Source organism: Lycium barbarum, chromosome 9 (assembly GCF_019175385.1).
Source record: "Lycium barbarum isolate Lr01 chromosome 9, ASM1917538v2, whole genome shotgun sequence".
Lineage (NCBI taxonomy): Eukaryota > Viridiplantae > Streptophyta > Magnoliopsida > Solanales > Solanaceae > Lycium > Lycium barbarum.
The window spans coordinates 20,751,709-20,770,923 of record NC_083345.1 but is presented as its reverse complement, the minus strand read 5'-3'; the positions used below and the strand labels follow the sequence as shown (position 1 = coordinate 20,770,923).

Below are 19,215 nucleotides of genomic sequence, written 5' to 3'. Positions count from 1 at the left end.
CTGTATAATACCATGTCAGTATATGATATATCATGTGCTTATCACTGAAGACTGAGTAGTATTTTTTGAAGGAATGATTCAACGTTCTATGATACCTTATCTGTATATAATATACACCATGTAGGTATCATAGAGGACTGAGTGTTTTTCTTGAAGGGATGAACTAATAATCCCCTATGATACCATGTTAGTATATGGTATATATCACGTGGGTATCATAGTATACTGCAATAGTATATTTCAACTGCTACTGATTTGGTGTACTATATGCTAAAATATGTTGTTTTTTAGATAAAGAAAAAAAAATTAAAAATAGTATATCAATTATCCTTCTTATTGATATAAAAAATAAAAAATAAAAGGATCCAAAAGGTAGAATTAGATTATGAAAAAAAAAAACAGGAACTAATGCAAAAAACTAATTTTAAAAAAATGAAATTAAAAAATGATAAAAAATAAATAAAATCACCAGAAAGAAAAAAAATAAATAAATAAAACTAACAAAAAAGGTGAATGAAATTAGATTATGGAGATAAAAAATAAAAAAGAAAAGAAATAGGTGAAATTAAAAAGGAACAAGAAATTAAAAAGATAGAGCAAAAAATATAAATAAAGGAGCTAGAATTAAATATGGAATCAAATTATGGTGAAAAAGAAAATAAAAATAGTATTATTTGGGAAAGAAATAAATGAACAAAAAGGGGGAAAAGAAAAAAAATGAAGTAAAAAATATAAGAAGTAGAGAAATAAAAAAGAAAAAAGAGACAATTACCTACAAAAGCTACAATGGGCAGGAAGGGCAAATAGTTTTGGGGTATGAAAGTAAGGGGGGCGTGGAAGGGTAATTATTTTAGGAAAATTTACTTGTCATAGCTATTTCTAAGACATATTTATAAATAGTAACTACCTTTTATTTTATTTATTGTTCATAACTAAAATATTTTCTAAAATTACACATCATAACTAGTGTCCTGTATTTCATAAGTTTTTCTTTTAAATTGGTTTTCTCTCACCTCTCAAATCTATTTCTCCCTCAGCCTTCTCTTTCTCTCTCTCCGTTCCCTCTCCTGCCCCCAGATCTGTGAGATCTACTTTCCTTGACTGGGTTATTACTTATGACTCCACTAGTGGTGACTATAAGATCCTAAAAATTTGCTATCTCGTAGATGGTAGAAAAGAAGCTGGTGAAATTTTCACATTGAGAAGTGGTTCCTGGAGAAATATTGATAAACATCATACTGGAAGTTGCAGTCAAATGTGGTATGGATTCCGCTTTGGCAGTTGCAAATAATGCATTTCATTGGATTGGTTATTTTGAGGTTTCAAGAATTTCTACTGTAAGGATAGTAGTGAAGGCGAAGAAAGTGCAGTGCATCAACACGCCCTCAAAGTTCAACGCCCGTCCACCATTAAACTACTCTTTTGATCGAATTGCTATATGTTTTTCGTTAATAATTGTTGAATCTCTTCTCTCATTGATAACGACGCTATTCTACTGCCCCTCCAGCATGAATCCAACGCATACTCCACCTCCGATGAGAGTTGTCGAGCTTCATGCTCACCAAGTGTTTGATAAAATGTTTCAGTATATTTCAGTGTACTGTTTCAGTATATTTCAATATATTTCATTGTATTTCTAATTTATGAAACAGTTTTCAATATTTTTCATTGTATTCCATTGTATATACGCATACTACAAATTTATATTTCTTAAACAATCAACCATATTTCATTGTATTCCAGTATATATTTTTCTGTATTTGGAAGTATTTCTAAAAGTTTGGAATGGAGTAATTTGGAGAGGGAAACGTGGGTTGTTATGGAACTTCAACAGTTATGCGTGATACATGGTTGATTTAATTTGACTTACCATTTAAAATGAAAGAAGAGAATCTGTTCCATAAATACAGCCTATTTTTACTCTGCCAGAATTCTGCCGGATTTTGTATTTTCGTGTATTTCCCTGTATTTCAAAAACGCGAAATACAACCAAATACAACAAAAACTAGCTACGATTTGTAAATATAGAAAAACTAGCTATAAATTGTTAGAAGCTATAAAAAGATAGTTGTTTATGTAAGTTTCACATTATTTTATGCGTAATGGACATTTGTGTTCTTTCCCCAAAATTAAAGACCAACCCAAAAGAAGGACAATCCGCTCAGAAAAAAGGCAAAAATCATCCATGAATCATCGGACAATAGCTAGACTGGTGAATGCACGGCCTGGATACGAAGAAATTGAATGGTTTATACTTCTAATGGACCGGTCTTTAATTTTTGTCCTACAAAATTGAATTTATGTCTAGCGGCGTGAAGTTTTTTAAGGGATCCCATGTAACTTATGAAATATTATGAAACGAAAATACAAACTTATGCCCCGTTAAAAAATTATTTATCTTGAGGAACAAAATTTAAAGACCAACACAAACAGGAGAAAAAGTGCAAATGACCCCCTGGATATAGATTGAGGCCTGCAGGATTGGGTTGGGCCACGGTCCGGTGCCCTTTCTCGAGCGGCAATTGACAATTATATACATTCCTTAGAAACTAATGACATATTTTTAGCCAAGAATTATATTTGCAAACATAGGCCTAAAAAATTGGCACTTTTCTCTCCCTTCCCACGTCAATTTTCCCATTTTAATCTATTTTCCTGGACACAACTTGTATCTAATTGTAAAAATAGAAAGTTTAGATTCAAAAGTTATTTGTCTTTGAAAATTAGTCTGTCCTTGTAGATATTTCAGAAAATTAACATTTTCTTTTGTCTAAACAGCATAGTATATTTCAAAGAGAAGAATAATAAGCATATAATGTGAACCGATATTTGTATGCATTGTGTGATGTACATTATCTGATATACATTATTGGGCTATTAAATGCCAAAAACTAAAACCTGGGCTATTTTGTGCAAATTGTATTGGGGAACTTACATAAATGACTACATTTTGAGCTTTTTTTAGCGCGGATTGTCCTTCATTTGGGGTGGTCTTTAATTTTTGCCCTTCATCTAATACTCCAAGATTGTGGGTTCGAACCCTAGCTCAGTAAAAAAAAAAAATCGCAAGGCAGAATTTGCGAAACTCTGCCGTAAGGCAGAATTCTACCCATGCAAATTCTGCCGTAAGGCAGAATTTTGCTAAAATTTTGCCTGAAGAGCAAAAGTTAAAGACCACCATTTTGAGGGACAAAAATTAAAGACCACCCCCAGCGAAGGACAATCCTGCAAATTGCCCCATTTTGAGGGATTTTTTTTTTTTGGCATAGCTACACTTTAGCTAATTACATTTCGTAGCTGCAGTAGATTGTATTCACGCGCTACAGCAGATTGTATTCAAAATTCGACTGAGTCAGATTTCGCTGTATTCAAGTTCAGATTTCGTTGTATTCAAGTGATATGCATTCAACTAAGTTGTACTCAAGTCAAATGTATTCAACTCAACTATATTCATTTGTAGCTACTTTTATACTATATTCACTTTATTATATTTAAAATCAGTTGTATACAAGAAAATATCCTTTAAAATACACCCCCAAACACTGAATTTTGCACTAAAATAATTAACGAATACACTCAAATACTAAATACAAGAAATAATTCACTGTATTCATTTGTAAACACTTCAAATTCACTGTATACACGGTATGTATACAACAAATACAATGTATTTTTCGGTCAGATCTGAAAAATACATTTCCTGTCAGATCTGGAATATACAATGTATTTTTCGATTAGATCTGGAAAAGTCCGATGGCCGAGAAAGCAAATAATAAAAGGACAAGCACCATAGTGTCAACAATGAAAAAACGGAGAAGACGCCGGAGAAGATGACAAATACTTAGATCTGAGAAGAAGATGCCGAAGAAGAAAGGGAAAAGGGGAAGGGGCTGGTAGTGGCGGTGGTGTGGAGTTTGTGGGGATTTTACAGTGGTGGTGTTCGTGGTTTGGGTCGTCATGAGCACGGTCTGCTCCGGTTCACCGGAGCAGTGGGGGGAAGAGGGGAGAGAGAGAGAGAGATGGGAGGGCAGTGGCGTAATGTTGGGTTGAGTTGGCAGTGATGATGGCAGTAATAATAAAATATTCTACTTTAAAAATATATGTAGCTATTAATTATATTTAACATATTACAATTAGCTATAGGATGTAATTAGTCTAAACTATAGCTATCAAATCTAAATATGTACTAGAGTTAGTTATGCCATGTAGATTTCCCAATTGTATTCCCACGTCAAATTCCCCTCGACCTTTTGTGAGCTGCGTGAAGAATGGATGGGCCTAATAATGATCCACAACCCTACACCCTATATCGGGCCTAAAGTTTCTAAGGATAATTTTGACAACCATTCCATTTAGATGACCCCTTTACATCATTTTATATCTATATATAATATAAAGCTAGGCATAGACAAGGTGATGTGGCACCTCTCTATGGCCTAGAATGCTATTTATCTTTTCTCTCATTTTTTTGGATTTTCTTTCATTTTAAAATCAATATGCTATCTACTAAATAATTCAAAACCCACTCTCTTAATTCTCTTAATTACACCTCTTAATTATTTTAATACACCTTTACCTCCACCTCTCTATCCGTTTGTTTTCGTTAGCTGTCATTGTAACTGTTTTCTTTTTTAATTCTTAATCAATAGAGCATATGATCAATTCTTCTGCTATTTAAGTTGGACAAAAGAACGTTGCAAATGATCTTCCACTTGCATTTTGTTCATCCAATTAAATTCTTGCATATGATAGAGTCATATTTTGTTCTTTAATTCTGCCAACGATTTGAGGGAGTAATATTATTTTCTGCTGGATTATTTTGTTTCCCTACATTGTTGTTTTGTTTGTAATATAATTAGTTTGATTTGTTTTATTACAGATCTTTCTGTTTATTTTTTGTGCTATTGCAAATTTTGATTGTTGCATTTTTTCCCCGTTCCATGCTCTAGCAAAAGTATAGGAACTATGATTCAATTAAATATGCTTCGATTTTCTTCTACCATTTATCAAAATTAATATTATGTACCCGATTTTTTTTTCTATTTTGTCCGCTTATAGGATGAAGAAGTTTCCTTGAGTTCTTAGGTAATTCAAGCAGAAGTAAAATATAGACGGAAGAGACAAGGTAAATACGAAGTCGTTTGTGTAATGTTATAATCTCAAATAGTTACAAATGCAATTCCATACTTCATTTTCGTCTTTATGTAGATTTGCGGTAATTTTATGTTCAAAAGGAAGAAGGAAGATAAAAGATGGTTGTAGCAATGGAAGGTTGTAAAATCTGCTTATTTCAATCATTATGGTGTATCCTTTAACTATTAGTAGTTATTCTTTTTCCAAAATACTCCGTCGCTCTTTGAAAAACTAAAATCACAATCAGACCATTTAATTTGGTAGTACATATATTTTGCTGAAATAATTTCTTTGTTCTGTCATAGGTGATAAGTTTTAATATATTTTAGGTTTAAGTGATGGTTTAATAGAATAGTGATTATTTATGATTTTATCTTCTAAAAATATTTAATTGAAATAAATAAATAAAAACTTAAACTTTTTAGTTTTGTTTAAGAAACTAATCCAAATAATTGTATTCTCAAAATTGTTATAAACTAAAAGTACAAGACAACAAGAGTATCCCACGGTGACAATCGACAAACATGTTCTGGTGTGAGAGATATAAATGAATAATGAAAACTCAAATATTTTTGAGTGTTGAATTGTTTAAGAAGTATTTTTGTATATGCAATAAAATAATTGTAATTATATACTGAATTTACATTGCTCTCCTCCACTTGGGCATAGACAAATTTGACATTTTTATGGAAAATGAGCGGGTAGGGAATTAAGAAGGAAAATGAAAAACATAGAGAAAAAATAAAAGGAAAACTGATAGGACTAAATATATACGAGATTCTTACGATTTGACTCAGTGAATTTCATATTATATTTTTTCAGTTTTACTTTATTTTTACCTTTCATTCTTCTTTTGTTGTTGTTATTATTAGTTTAGAATGAAAAATAGAGAAAAATATAAAAGTAAGTGTCAAAAAATAAATTAACATAAAATGTTAAATTTGATCTTTTAGATCTGAAGCCAACAAAAGTTTTTAGATAAAAAAAATGTCTATAAAACTTATATGTACGTATACTTTTTCATTTCTCTATTTTAAAAATTTTGATAATGGAAAAAACTCAGTTCATCTAAGTCTACTTTTTAATAGAGAATATTATACCACCAAAAGATGTGGGGTAGCCGATAGAGTGCTCCTCCCTTAAGCAGAGTTTCAGGTTCGAGCTCTGGATATGAAAAAAATCCTTGCTAGGGAGCGCTTTTCCCCGAATGGGGCCTTACGCAGCTTAATCAAACTCCAATATAAATACCGAACACTCGACGAGAAACCAAAAAAAAAGAATATTATAACTTTTAAATAATTTTGAGAAAATTTATAATTAGATCAGTTATATCCTTTACATATTAATGTCGTAGTTGTACCGCGCGAAGCGCGGGCTACTTCACTAGTTTAACTAATGTAATTACGTCAAATAACAACAAACTAACTACATTGTGTACCCATTTTAATATCAAGTTGCACTATCCGCCCCCGAGATGCATCTTTCTCTTCAGGACTTTTTACCCACGCAAAAAAGCGAGTGTCTAGCACGAAAGGTTACTTTACTATGGCAAGAAACAAGAACATAGCAACTATCTAGATCAAAAACAAAGGGAAGAATCCCAATATTGCAAAATCAAGAATTTGCTGCAAAATAGTGCTATAAACTAACAATTGTACACTGGTAAAGTATGTTAGCATTCCTGTTGAAACTTAACGGTATAGCAACATATACTAGAATAAAATATAATACATACTAAAGTATATTAGTGTTCCAATTAAAACGCAACGCATACCAGCATTTTGAAATGAAAAATAGCATATACGGTTAAAATATGGTAGAATGGAATGCTATTAAAATACGTAAACATTCCAATGAAAATCTAACAATATACCTACCAGTATTCAAGTCAAACATTTACAATAAGAAAGAAGATATACTATCAATATGTTGGATAAATATATCTAAAATTATGTTAGTATTCCATAAAACCTAGCAATATATCTAACATTTACTATAATAAAATTAATATAATATTTTAGAGAATATAATATATAGTATTCAAATTAAACCCTACGTGTTATACCAAATCCGTGATGATTGTAAAGCGGTAAAGCCCTATAAATTTTTCTTAACTTCAAAAAAAAATAAAAAATTATGTGTATTAAATACTTGATATTAGTTGTGTGAAACTTTCTTTTATTTCACAAATTTATGTACCCAATTATTATATTTTTCGGTTCACAAATTTTGAGTCCACTAAACTGTGAGACAAAAAAAAAACAATTATCTTTGGTATGAGACGCAAAATATTTTTTTTTAAAAATTTGTAAGCTGGATATTAGGTTTGGCCAAATACTTGTGTATCAACTGAACTTATGTCTTGTAATTGAAGCAAAAGCTTGATCCAATATTTGTTTGTAATTCACTTAGCAGTCTAGCACTAGTCCCTTTGAAACAGAAAAAGAAATGAAATATTTGCAACACAGGCTAAAGGAAACGAGTTTAACTTGTAACTCAAGTCATAATGGCCATCTAACAATTGGCCTTCTCCAAAGTTCTGGATCATCTGACCTGTCAGTTTTCTAAATAATAGAACACTTTTTTCAATATCAATGTCATGTCCATTCCCCAAATCAAAATCCAGGACTAAGATTCAGTTCAGTACAATTCCATCCAGTATGGATCGGTGGGGCATCCGATTTGTGACACGTATCCTAATGTAATTTCAATGGACAAGATATATTTATGTTAACTATGATTAGCTCCTTCTCTCACTTGTATCTTCTTCTTCCAAAATGTAACCCAGGCAAGATCTCTCTTTTTAGAGCCCGTTTGGATTGGCTTATAAGTTGCCTATAAGCTGTTTTCAGCTTTTTTGAGTGTTTGGCTGGCCAGCTTAAAGTCATTTTGTGCTTAAAATAAGTTAAAAAAATTAATTGAATTTGTTTGGCTTAACTTATCTAAAACAACTTATAAGCCAAAAAAAAAAAATTGGACTACACCAAACAAGCTCTTAACCTTCTTCCCTTTCTTCTCTCTTCCCCAGTTCTTACTTCCTTCAAAACCTAGAACTCTCGAGTTATTCTCTTTCTCTTCCTTTTTCATTGCACTTTATAGATTTGGTAATTGGTTGTTTTCCATGGTTTCCAAATATTTGAAGCCCATGGAGGCATCATTCGATAAAATGATTTCACAGGAATATAGTATGAAATATTGTCCTAAATGATATCAGGGTATTTTTTGCACTGAATATGAAATTGAACTATGAAAGATGTATAATCCTTCCGTCTCAAAGAATCAAGAAATAAACTTGAACTTTTCATGTATAAATTAAAAAAATGCTTTAGCTTATAAGCCTGATTGACATTCTTTATAATATAGAAATGAAGCTTGGAAGTAAACACAAGTTAGACATCACTGAAATTGACCAAAAAGAAGAATAGATGAACGGGGAAAGAAGAGAGAATAGACGAAGAGGGAAGATAGAAGTGAGAGAAGGAAGTTAACCATAGGCCATAGTTAAAATAAATATATCTTATCCATTGAAATTACATTGGTGTACGTGTCACAAATCAGATACCCCACCGGACAATATTGGATGGAATTGTACTGGACTGCATCTTAATCCCAAAATCCAAGCATTTAATCATTCTTCAACCTAATTATCAAAGTCTCTCTCTTCTCTATCTATACTAGTCCATATGAAGGGAAATCGTGCAAATTGCCCAATAATATTCATATAGTCCAATTAGAAAGGCCCAGGTGGGAAGATGAATGAGCCATAAGGTCAAAAATAAAACATATGTAGTAAAAAGCACTGCCACATGTAGCAGCCTTATAGGATGAAACAATATGTAAAGACGACGAAAGGCATCAATCGACTATTAAGTAGTAATGTCTTCAACCTTTGAAATTCCGAAGAGGCATATCAGACCCACCACACATATATGCACACACACACTCTAAACCAAACCTAACATACGATGAGCCTTTCAATTAATTTAACCAACACGTTCGGTTCTCGTGCTAAAGTATTATTCACACACTCGTATATTACGTGGCACAATCCGCATACTAAGCCATATACGACAGAGAATAATCTTGTGGTGCCTTTGGATATGCTCTTCACAATCTTCTACGTTCCACCCTTTCGGACTTGGCCCTTTTATTAAAACACATAAAAGCAAAGGCAGTCCAATCTCTTCGCTTTTAATAATCCCCGTTCATTTTTACTTGTCTGTATCGACTCAAACACCCATTAAGAGCAATAAATAAAATTTTAAATTTACTCCATTATATCATCCCAATTATTATAAATAATTTAAATATTTGAAATCAATCAAATATACTTTAAAAATTATTATTAATATTTTTTTGAAATTTTCAACTCAATAATTAATAATAAATATAAAATAAGTATGAAAATAATAAATTAACTCTTGATTTTTTAAATAAATAAATAAAAATAAATATCATTTTTAATATACTGAACAAGTAAAAATAGACTAAATAATTAAAAGAAAAACTTCCTGCTCCATTATTTTTCTCTGCTACCGTTCGGATATTCGCTTTTTAGTTCCTCGATAATATATAGAGTACCTTTATGATTACTTCTGTAAACCTAAATATTCGCACCTTCTAGTTCCTTCACTACCCTTTAAAGTTTAATCTTCCCCCACATATAAACCAAACCTCTATCCTCACTTTCTCAAAACACAGATTCTCTTTGTCGATCTTATCTGATATACTTTCTACATAAAAAATTTGAAGAAAATAATGCAAGCTTATGGTAGAATGAAGAGAGTCACTGACCCATTTGACGACAAAATGAAAGCTCGTATCATTGGACGTGACCCGCAAGAAAACTGTTACCTCAGTAGCGGAAGCGAACATAGTGCCCACGCCGTTGATGATGATGATGATGATGATGCTTCCTGTAGCTTTTCTAATCTCATTTTTGGTTTTCCTGATGACGTGGAGGAGAATGCGTCATCGGAGAGCGATTCAGACTCCGACAATGAAGATGTGTCATCGTGTAAAGAAATGAATCTTGAGCATAAATCAATTCCTAAAACTAGCTCAAGAGGTCAAGATTGTTCAAGTCGTATTAAAGAGACCACCCATCCCTTAAATAAACGATGTGAGACTCTTAACCCAATGTACGATTCGACTCATGACGTGATTGAAGATGTGCCAAAACCGATCTTCTATAGCGACATGGATTTATTCCGGAATTCGGTATCGACTAAGGTTAACGATGCATTGAAATTGTTTTCCTTTCTAAAGTCGAATAAACCGATCCTACGGCGAAATGTAATGACATATCTTAGGGGTTTTGGTTATAATGCTGCTATATGCAAGACAAAATGGGAGAGCTCTGGTGGACTTAAGGCAGGAAATTACGAGTTCATTGATGTAATCCAATCGGATAATAATACTCGTTACGTCATTGACCTTGATTTTGCAGCCGAGTTCGAGATAGCAAGGCCTACCAATCATTACGAGCAGTTGTTGAAGTCATTGCCGAATTTTTTTGTAGGTAAAAGCGAAGAGTTAAAGTGTATATTGAAGGTAATGAGTGACGGTGCTAGGCTATCCTTGAGAAGCAAAGAGTTACTTATTTCTCCTTGGAGAAAAAATCGGTTCATGCAAAACAAGTGGTTAGGTGCTTACAAACGGACAATTAACATTTTGCCGTCTGTTAATGACTCATCGGCTTTGTTGTTGCCGTTGAAGCAGACTAACGTCGTTAAGTGCCGCTCCGTTGGGTTTAATGCTGCTGTTAACGGCCGTTTAGTGTTTCCTGCGGCACCTCGTACTAGGTGATAGTGACGTGGAAATTAGTCAAATTCACTTATCAATAGTTTGAGTTCAAATATTAATCTTTTCGTTCCAATGTAAGTATTTTACCTTTTTTTCTTTAGTCTTTATATGAGTATCTCCTTTATATTTAGTAAGTTTTTCTAATTTTAATATTCTCTTTGACAAATTTAAAATCATAAAATTTAAAAAATTACATGCATATTTAATTGATCACAAGATTTGATGCAGGTTTTTGGACTCCGTACACCAAAATTGAAATCGAGGAAGCAGATTTTATTAATAGGAAAATTTACTTGCTATAACTAACTCTAAGACTTATTTATGAATAATAATTACCTTATTTTTTATTTAATTTTTGTAGCTTTATTTTTTCAAAATTACATTTCATAACTGGTCCAATAACTTTTGAAATACATGTACCTCTCTATTCTCCCTCACTACACATTTAAGATTTATTATTTTCTCCAAACCCTAAAAAAATTTATCTCTCCTCTCTCCCTTCCCCTCACTGCCGCCTCTCTCCCTCCCTTTCTCTATCTCCGGCCTCTCTTCTCCTTCAGCCAAACTTCGTGAGGCAACTGAGCGTTAAAGCTTGTAGAAACTGTAGCAACATCGTTGTTGTACAAGTTGTTGTTGCTTCCTAGTCGAATAACAACCATGACTTTACTCCGCGCGGCTGCTAAAGTTGTCGATGCCGCTGCCATTGCTCATGTTGTTGATGATGATGAGGTGGCAGCGACGGTGGTGGACCGACGCCAAATCTGAGAATACACTCAGATCTGATAAAGAGGGAGCAGTGGGTTTCATCGGAGCCACCACCACCACCACTATTACTACCATCTTCATCTCCAAACTCAAAAAAAAACTTAAGGTTCTAGTTCTTCAGATCTGAACTCCATATGCTTCATGTATTAATGGTTTTTGGTGGTGGTTCGGTATGGTTTTTGGAGTAGAGGAGGACAGTGGTGGATCGAAGAAAGGCGGTAGAGGAAGGAGGAGGGTTTTTCCAGTTGTTGTGGTGGTTCGGTAGGGTTTGTGGTTGTGATGTTTCAGTATATTTTTGTATATTTCAGTATATTTCGCTGTATTTCAATGTACTGTTTTAGTATATTTCTGTGTATTTCAGTGTACTGTTTCAGTATATTTCGCTATATTTCAATGTATTTTTAATTTACGAAACAGTTTCTAATACATTTCATTGTATTCCATTGTATATACGCATATTACATTTTTATATTTCTTAAACAATAAACGATATTTCATTGTATTTCAGTGTATATTTTTCTGTATTTGGAAGTATTTCTAAAAGTTTTGAATGAAGTAATTTGGAAAGAGAAACATGGGTTGTTATGGAACTTCAGTCGTTATGCGTAATACATGGTTGATTTAATTTGACTTACCATTTAAAATGAAAGAAGAGAATATGTTCTATAAATACAGCCTATTTTTACTCTCCCAAATTTTGTATTTTCGTGTATTTCAAAAACGAGAAATACAACCGAATACAACAAAAATCAGCATTTTTTTTAATGGAGTGATTTTGATAGAGAGACGTTAGCAGTAATGGAACCTCATGAGGTTTGCGTGAATCATGGAACTATTAATACAAATTACCATATAATTTGAAAAAGATTTTTGTTGCCATAAATATAGTCTTTTTTTTATTCAACAGCCACACTATATTTCACTGTATTTCAAAAACGCAAGATACTTGTGTAAATTTTACTTATTAATATGATGAAAATTGTCCATTTATAATCACGAAGAAAAGGATAATATGATGAGCGCTGCTTTTATCCGCATTAGGTACGCGGAAAAGTCACATCGTGTACACATCGTATTAAGATAAAAGCTTCACGTGCTAACAGCCCCATTGGACAACCTTTTGATCAGAGAGTAATCAAATGGTCCCAATATTATTAGTGACAACTTATAAATAGCACATGGAGTCCGCAACTTAAATAATTTCATAAGTGAGCTTTTTATCCAAAATAACTTAAAACAAAGAGCCCGTTTGGATTGACTTATAATTTGTTTATAAGTTGCTTATAAGTTGTTTTTAGCTTTTTTGAGTATTTAGCTGGTCAGCTTAAAGTCATTTTGTGCTTAAAATAAGCTCAAAAAAATAATTGAGTCCATTTGAGTTAGCTTATCTAAAGCAGCTTATAAGCTGAAAATAGCTTATAAGCCAAAAAAAATAAGTTAGACTACCCTAGGGCTGCATATCGGTCGGTTCGGTTCGGGTTTCAAAATTATCGGTTTAACTTATTGGTTATCGGTTTGTAAATATATTAAACCGTTAAAGAACCGTTAAAATATCGGTTAATGGGTTATCGGTTAATCGGTTTTTGTATGTTATCGGTTCGGTTATCGGTTTAACCGTTAAGCTTTCACACAACAAAAAAATGGCTTGACCACAATATGAACGGTGATTGGTTAAAATTGAGGTAATTGACAGGTTTATCCCGCTTAATCATGATTTATAATTGACAATGGGTTTCAACCCACAAAAAGATCAAGAAATGGATGTAGTTTCATATATGACTTTTCTTCATTTGAAAACTAATACTGTTAAAAGAAGGTTATTTTGCCACCATCTTTCAAAATGTTATATTAAAACCACTCCTAACCCATAAACAGAACATAAACAAGCAACAGTTGAGTTTAAATCTTAACATACATCATATGCAAACACAACCTGAGACTTCTATATATACAGAACATAAACAAGGCAGCAGAGCATCTTAAGTGTATAACCAACAAAACACAATACTATGTTTCAGTCTTAATACTATCAAGAGGGCAGATTGTTAATCATCTTTACATTTCTCCATCATTCTACGGTCTGCATCTTTACAGGGGTTAGTAAACTACCTATGAACGCCAACCCTATTGACAGGACCATAATTAAGCTATAGATTAGAATTTAGAAAATAACCCATAGAACAGCTTCTAGTGGGCATTGGGCAGCAGCGACAAAGGCAAAACAGTGCACAACAACTTAGTTAAAGGGTAGAAGTGTAATTAATTAAATTGTTATCGGGTTATCGGGTAACCCGTTAACAAAAATGGTCAACCCGCGACCCGACCCAATAAGCCAATAACTCAAAAACACCACCCGGAACCCGAACCGGTAATCCATTAACCCGAACCATTAACCCAATAACCCAATAATTGGTTCGGGTTATTGGTTTAACCGTTAACATGCACAGCCCTAGACTACCCCAACTTATCCTTTTTAGCTTATAAGTTGCAAACAGCTTATAGGCATAAGCCCATCCAAACAGGCTCAAAGTGACAAAAGTATTTTTTGCGCACAAAATTAATGCGCAAAAGGACTTAATTGTGACGGTCACCGTTAAATCCTATTGCGCACTAATTTTATGCGCAAAAGGTACTAGTTTTATTTTCCCACACTTTATATAATTTCAAAGTTTTGAAATTAACTTTTTTTCATATTTTGACCAAAGATTAGTTATGTCTCAAAACTCCGAAATATCAATATTTTATATAGAACATGATATCTTTTTTTGCGAACAATAATGTAGGCTCAATATATCAAGTATATCTAAACGTTTGGATCGTTGTTTTAGGAGTTGTAAAGTGCCCCGAAGTAAGTTTTGTTTGAAAATTTGTTATCGTTAGATTTAAGTGTTTTATTTTATAAGGATTTGATTTAAGTGTTTTATTATTTAGTCAAGGCATTACATTATTAAGGATATGTCGATATTTTTTTTTGAGTTTTTTTTTTTTTTTGGCCGTTCATAATTCAAGACAATTCGAATACATCAAGAAAAATTAAAATACATTGATAATTCATTGCAATTCTAATACATCAAGAAGGATTAAAATACATTCATAATTCAAGACAATCTTCAACTACGAGAGGCTCTTCCACTACGAGAGGCTCTTCTGCTACGAGAGGTACTTGCACCACCACAGACCCGTTGGTTACACAAACGCTTATCATGGTCAAACTCCTTACACGTCGAGCACCTTCGAGAGTATGTTTTATCCATCCATTTGATTGGGAATCCGAGTTCGTGCGTTAACATGCATTTTACAGATATACTCCTTGTTAGCAATCATTGAAAATGACTCGTTTAGCCAATAAGATTTATCACCAAGTGGGCAGAAACCTCCGGCATATGCTTTAAGATCACTTTCGACGTTGTATTCGGATGCCACATAAGTGGATACCGTTTTTCCGAATGCCTCGAAACACTTGATGGCACGAAAACACGGCATGTGGTATGATAAACTTCTTAATCCATTATTTTTCTCTGCTACCATTCGGATATTCGCTTTTTACTTCCTCGATAGTATATAGGGTACCTTTATGATTATTTCTGTAAACCTAAATATTCGCACCTTCTAGTTCCTTCACTACCCTTTAAAGTTTTAATCTTCCCCCACATACAAACCAAACCTCTATCCTCACTTTCTCAAAGCACAGATTCTCTTTGTAAATCTTATCTAATTTAGTTTGTTCTTAAAAAAAATCGAAAAACAATTATGCAAGCTTATGGTAGAATGAAGAGAGTCACTGACCCATTTGACGACAAAATGAAAGCTCGTATCATTGGACGTGACCCGCAAGAAAACTGTTACCTCAGTAGCGGAAGCGAACATAGTGCCCACGCCGTTGATGATGATGATGATGATGATGCTTCCTGTAGCTTTTCTAATCTCATTTTTGGTTTTCCTGATGACGTGGAGGAGAATGCGTCATCGGAGAGCGATTCAGACTCCGACAATGAAGATGTGTCACCGTGTAAAGAAATGAATCTTGAGCATAAATCAACCCCTAAAACTAGCTCAAGAGGTCAAGATTGTTCAAGTCGTATTAAAGAGACCACCCATCCCTTAAATAAACGATGTGAGACTCTTAACACAATGTACGATTCGACTCATGACGTGATTGAAGATGTGCCAAAACCGATCTTCTATAGCGACGTGGATTTATTCCGGAATTCGGTATCGACTAAGGTTAACGATGCATTGAAATTGTTTTCCATTCTAAAGTCGAATAAACCGATCCTACGGCGAAATGTAATGACATATCTTATAGTCTGTTTGTCAAGCTTCTAAAATCAGCTTATTTTAAAAAATATTTTTCAAAAAAGCACTTTTAGCGAAAAGCAGTTTGTGTTTGACCAATTAATTGAAAAAACACTTTTGAGCAACAATTAGTATTTGATCAAGCTTTTAAAAAGTGCTTCTATTTGTATTTTTCTCAAAAATACTTTTCAAAAAAGTGCTTTTGGGCAAAAGCTGTTTTTTTTAGCTTCTGAAAAATTGCTTCTGCTACTCCCCAGAAGCACTTATTTTCTCTCAAAAGCTTGGCCAAACACCTTACTTTTTTTCAAATAAGTACTTTTGGGGGAAAAATAAGCTTGACCAAACAGGCTATTAGGGGTTTTGGTTAGGCTTAATACCTAGATGGACCCTTAAACTTGACATGTTTTGTAAGATAGGCATATAAACTTATAAGGTGACCAGATAGACACTTAAACTTACTCAAAGTGTATTTTTCAAGTTTTTCAGTTGTTTTGAAAACAAAAACTATTTTTTTCAAACACTCACAATTTTCATGGCCAAACAAGCCCTAAATATATCACAAAATATTTTTTTTAAAATGCAAAAATAAGGCAAACGCATATACATGAGATTATAAATGTGCACTTAAACCAATAAATACTCGCTAATCGCAATTTTGCAGCTTTCAATTAACTCGTATTTTTTTTTACACTTGAATAATTAAAAAACAATAACTTTAACCAATAAAAATCCTTAAAAAAAGAAATTTCAAATTAAGAAATTTCTAAGTTCAGTATTTCAAGTGTAAAAGAAATTTCAAATTAAGAAAACTGTAAAGCCGAGAAGAAAATCCTTAAAAAAAATAAATTTCTTAATTTGAAATTTCTTTTTTTAAGGATTTTTAATGGTTAAAGTTATTGTTTTTTAATTATTCAAGTGTAAAAAAAAAACCGAGTTACTTGAAAGCTGCAAAATTGCGATTAGCGAGTATTTATTGGTTTAAGTGCACATTTATAGTCTCATGTATATGCGTTTGCCTTATTTTTGCATTTAAAAAAAAATATTTTGTGATATATTCAGGGCTTGTTTGGCCATGAAAATTGTGAGTGTTTGAAAAATATAGTTTTTATTTTCAAAACAACTGAAAAACTTGAAAAATACACTTTGAGTAAGTTTAAGTGTCTATCTGGTCACCTTATAAGTTTATATGCCTATCTTACAAAACATGCCAAGTTTAAGGGTCCATCTGGGTATTAAGCCTTTTGGTTATAATACTGCTATATGCAAGACAAAATGCGATCGGATAAGTTCTGGTGGACTTAAGGCAGGAAATTACGAGTTCATTGACGTAATCCGATCGGATAATAATACTCGTTACGTCATTGACCTTGATTTTGCAGCAGAGGTCGAGATAGCAAGGCCTACCAATCATTACGAGCAGTTGTTGAAGTCATCGCCGAATTTTTTTGTAGGTAAAAGCGAAGAGTTAAAGTGTATATTGAAGGTAATGAGTGACGGTGCTAGGCTATCCTTGGAGAAAAAATCGGTTCATGCAAAACACGTGGTTAGGTGCTTACAAACGGACAACTAACATTTTGCCGTCTGTTAACGATTCATCGGCTTTGTTGGTGCAGCAGTTGAAGCAGACTAACGTCGTGGGGTTTAATGCTGCCGTAACGACCGTTTAGTGTTTCCTGCGGCAATTCGTACTAGGTGATAGTGACATGTGAAAATTAGTCAATTCACTTATTAATAGATATTCTAAAAATAGTATTTCCTCTATTTTTGTCTTTTTTTTTTTTTTTATAAAATATTAGCTGGGTGGAGTATTTGATTATTTTTATCTTATGACTAAGTTATAATTTCTCTTCATTAAATATTTATTTATTTAGGTGTTATTTTTATTAATTATAAAATTATACTAAGAGTAAAATAAAAAAATAATAATTAATTGTATATTGAATTTCTAAACGGTAAATAATTTGAAATAATTATTTTTTAATCACCACAATAAATAATTTGAGGCTTATTACTAGTAATTTGAAGAAAATTGTCCATTTGTACCATGAAGAAAAGGATAATATGATGACTGATGAGAGAGATACTTTTATCAACATTAGGTACGCGGAAAAGTCGCATCGTGTACACATCGTCCACCTAAAAGTTTCACGTGCTAATAGCCCAACTGGAGTTTGGAGAACCTTAGCTTTTTATCAGAGAGTAGGAATATTGAAATGTCAATAAAATGGTCCCAATATTATTATTAAAAACTTAAAAATAGTACATGTGCAGTTTCATTTTAAAACGACGCTACAGTTTCATATGATTACTTCTCAAATACATGGTGAAATTTAATAATTTACTTTTAAAAAATTTATTTTTGAAATAAACTACATGTTGAATTATTAGTTTAAAATGTGCAGTTTTCTTTATTTTTCTGTGTATGTTAAATACTTCTATTGTAACAAATTTTAAACAATCTTCATTTATTTTTTAAAATTTCGTGTCAAGTCAAACTATGTAAATAAAGTAGAACGGATGAAGTAACAATTCAGACTTTTAAATCTAGGCCATCTAATTTCTTTCTCCAGGGACGTCTAAATTTTTTAAATATAAATTAGGGGGAAAAGGGGGTTAAATATAGAATTTATAAAAGTAAAAATTCCTTACAAAAAATTATTTAGTAATAAAGAACTATAAAATAAATAGGATAAAGTGCATTAAGGCTTTGGCATTGTTATTTTCCACAAACCAACCATAGGTAGGCGGCAAATGGACATTGTGTGTACATAGTCTATTTGTCTATAGCTAAAAGCTTCACGTGCTCAGAGATCACACCTATTGATGGTGAACCATTGGATTGAAGATTAGGATGTTTGATGGCAATCCAATGGTCATTGAATTTTGTGACACCACATATTTATTTAATAATAACTTTAATTAACTTATATAGAAGCATGAGTTTGGAGGTGGTATCAACGTCCACCTCCTACTCATATTTAAAAAAAAAAAAAAGATTTCATATTAAAAAATCAAATAATATTAAAAAAAACATGGATCCCATATTAAAAAATCAAGTAATATCCATGTAATTCCCAAAGTATTCCCATTTAAGTCAATAATGGTGGATTAATTGTCATATGCGTATCAACCCATTAGTGGGAACAAATGAAATCATTGTACAACAAAAAATATGGACCCCATATTATTGTTTTTCTTCAAAAGGTTAAGTAGCCA

At 32.6% G+C, this 19,215-nt stretch overlaps 2 protein-coding genes across 2 annotated transcripts; both read left to right on the top strand.

Moving 5' to 3' along the window:
• The first annotated feature begins 9,682 nt into the window (after window positions 1-9,682).
• LOC132610891 (uncharacterized) lies at window positions 9,683-12,151 on the top strand. Its single transcript, XM_060325296.1, has 2 exons — window positions 9,683-11,012; window positions 11,167-12,151. Exon 1 carries the CDS (start codon window positions 9,892-9,894, stop codon window positions 10,939-10,941), a length of 1,050 nt encoding a protein of 349 aa, XP_060181279.1. The 5' UTR covers window positions 9,683-9,891; the 3' UTR covers window positions 10,942-11,012; window positions 11,167-12,151.
• Window positions 12,152-15,453: 3,302 nt separating this feature from the next.
• Window positions 15,454-17,666, top strand: LOC132611740 (uncharacterized). Its single transcript, XM_060326121.1, has 3 exons — window positions 15,454-15,927; window positions 17,267-17,482; window positions 17,613-17,666. The coding sequence occupies exons 1-3, from the start codon at window positions 15,454-15,456 to the stop codon at window positions 17,664-17,666; spliced, it is 744 nt and encodes a 247-aa protein (XP_060182104.1).
• Window positions 17,667-19,215: the final 1,549 nt, after the last annotated feature.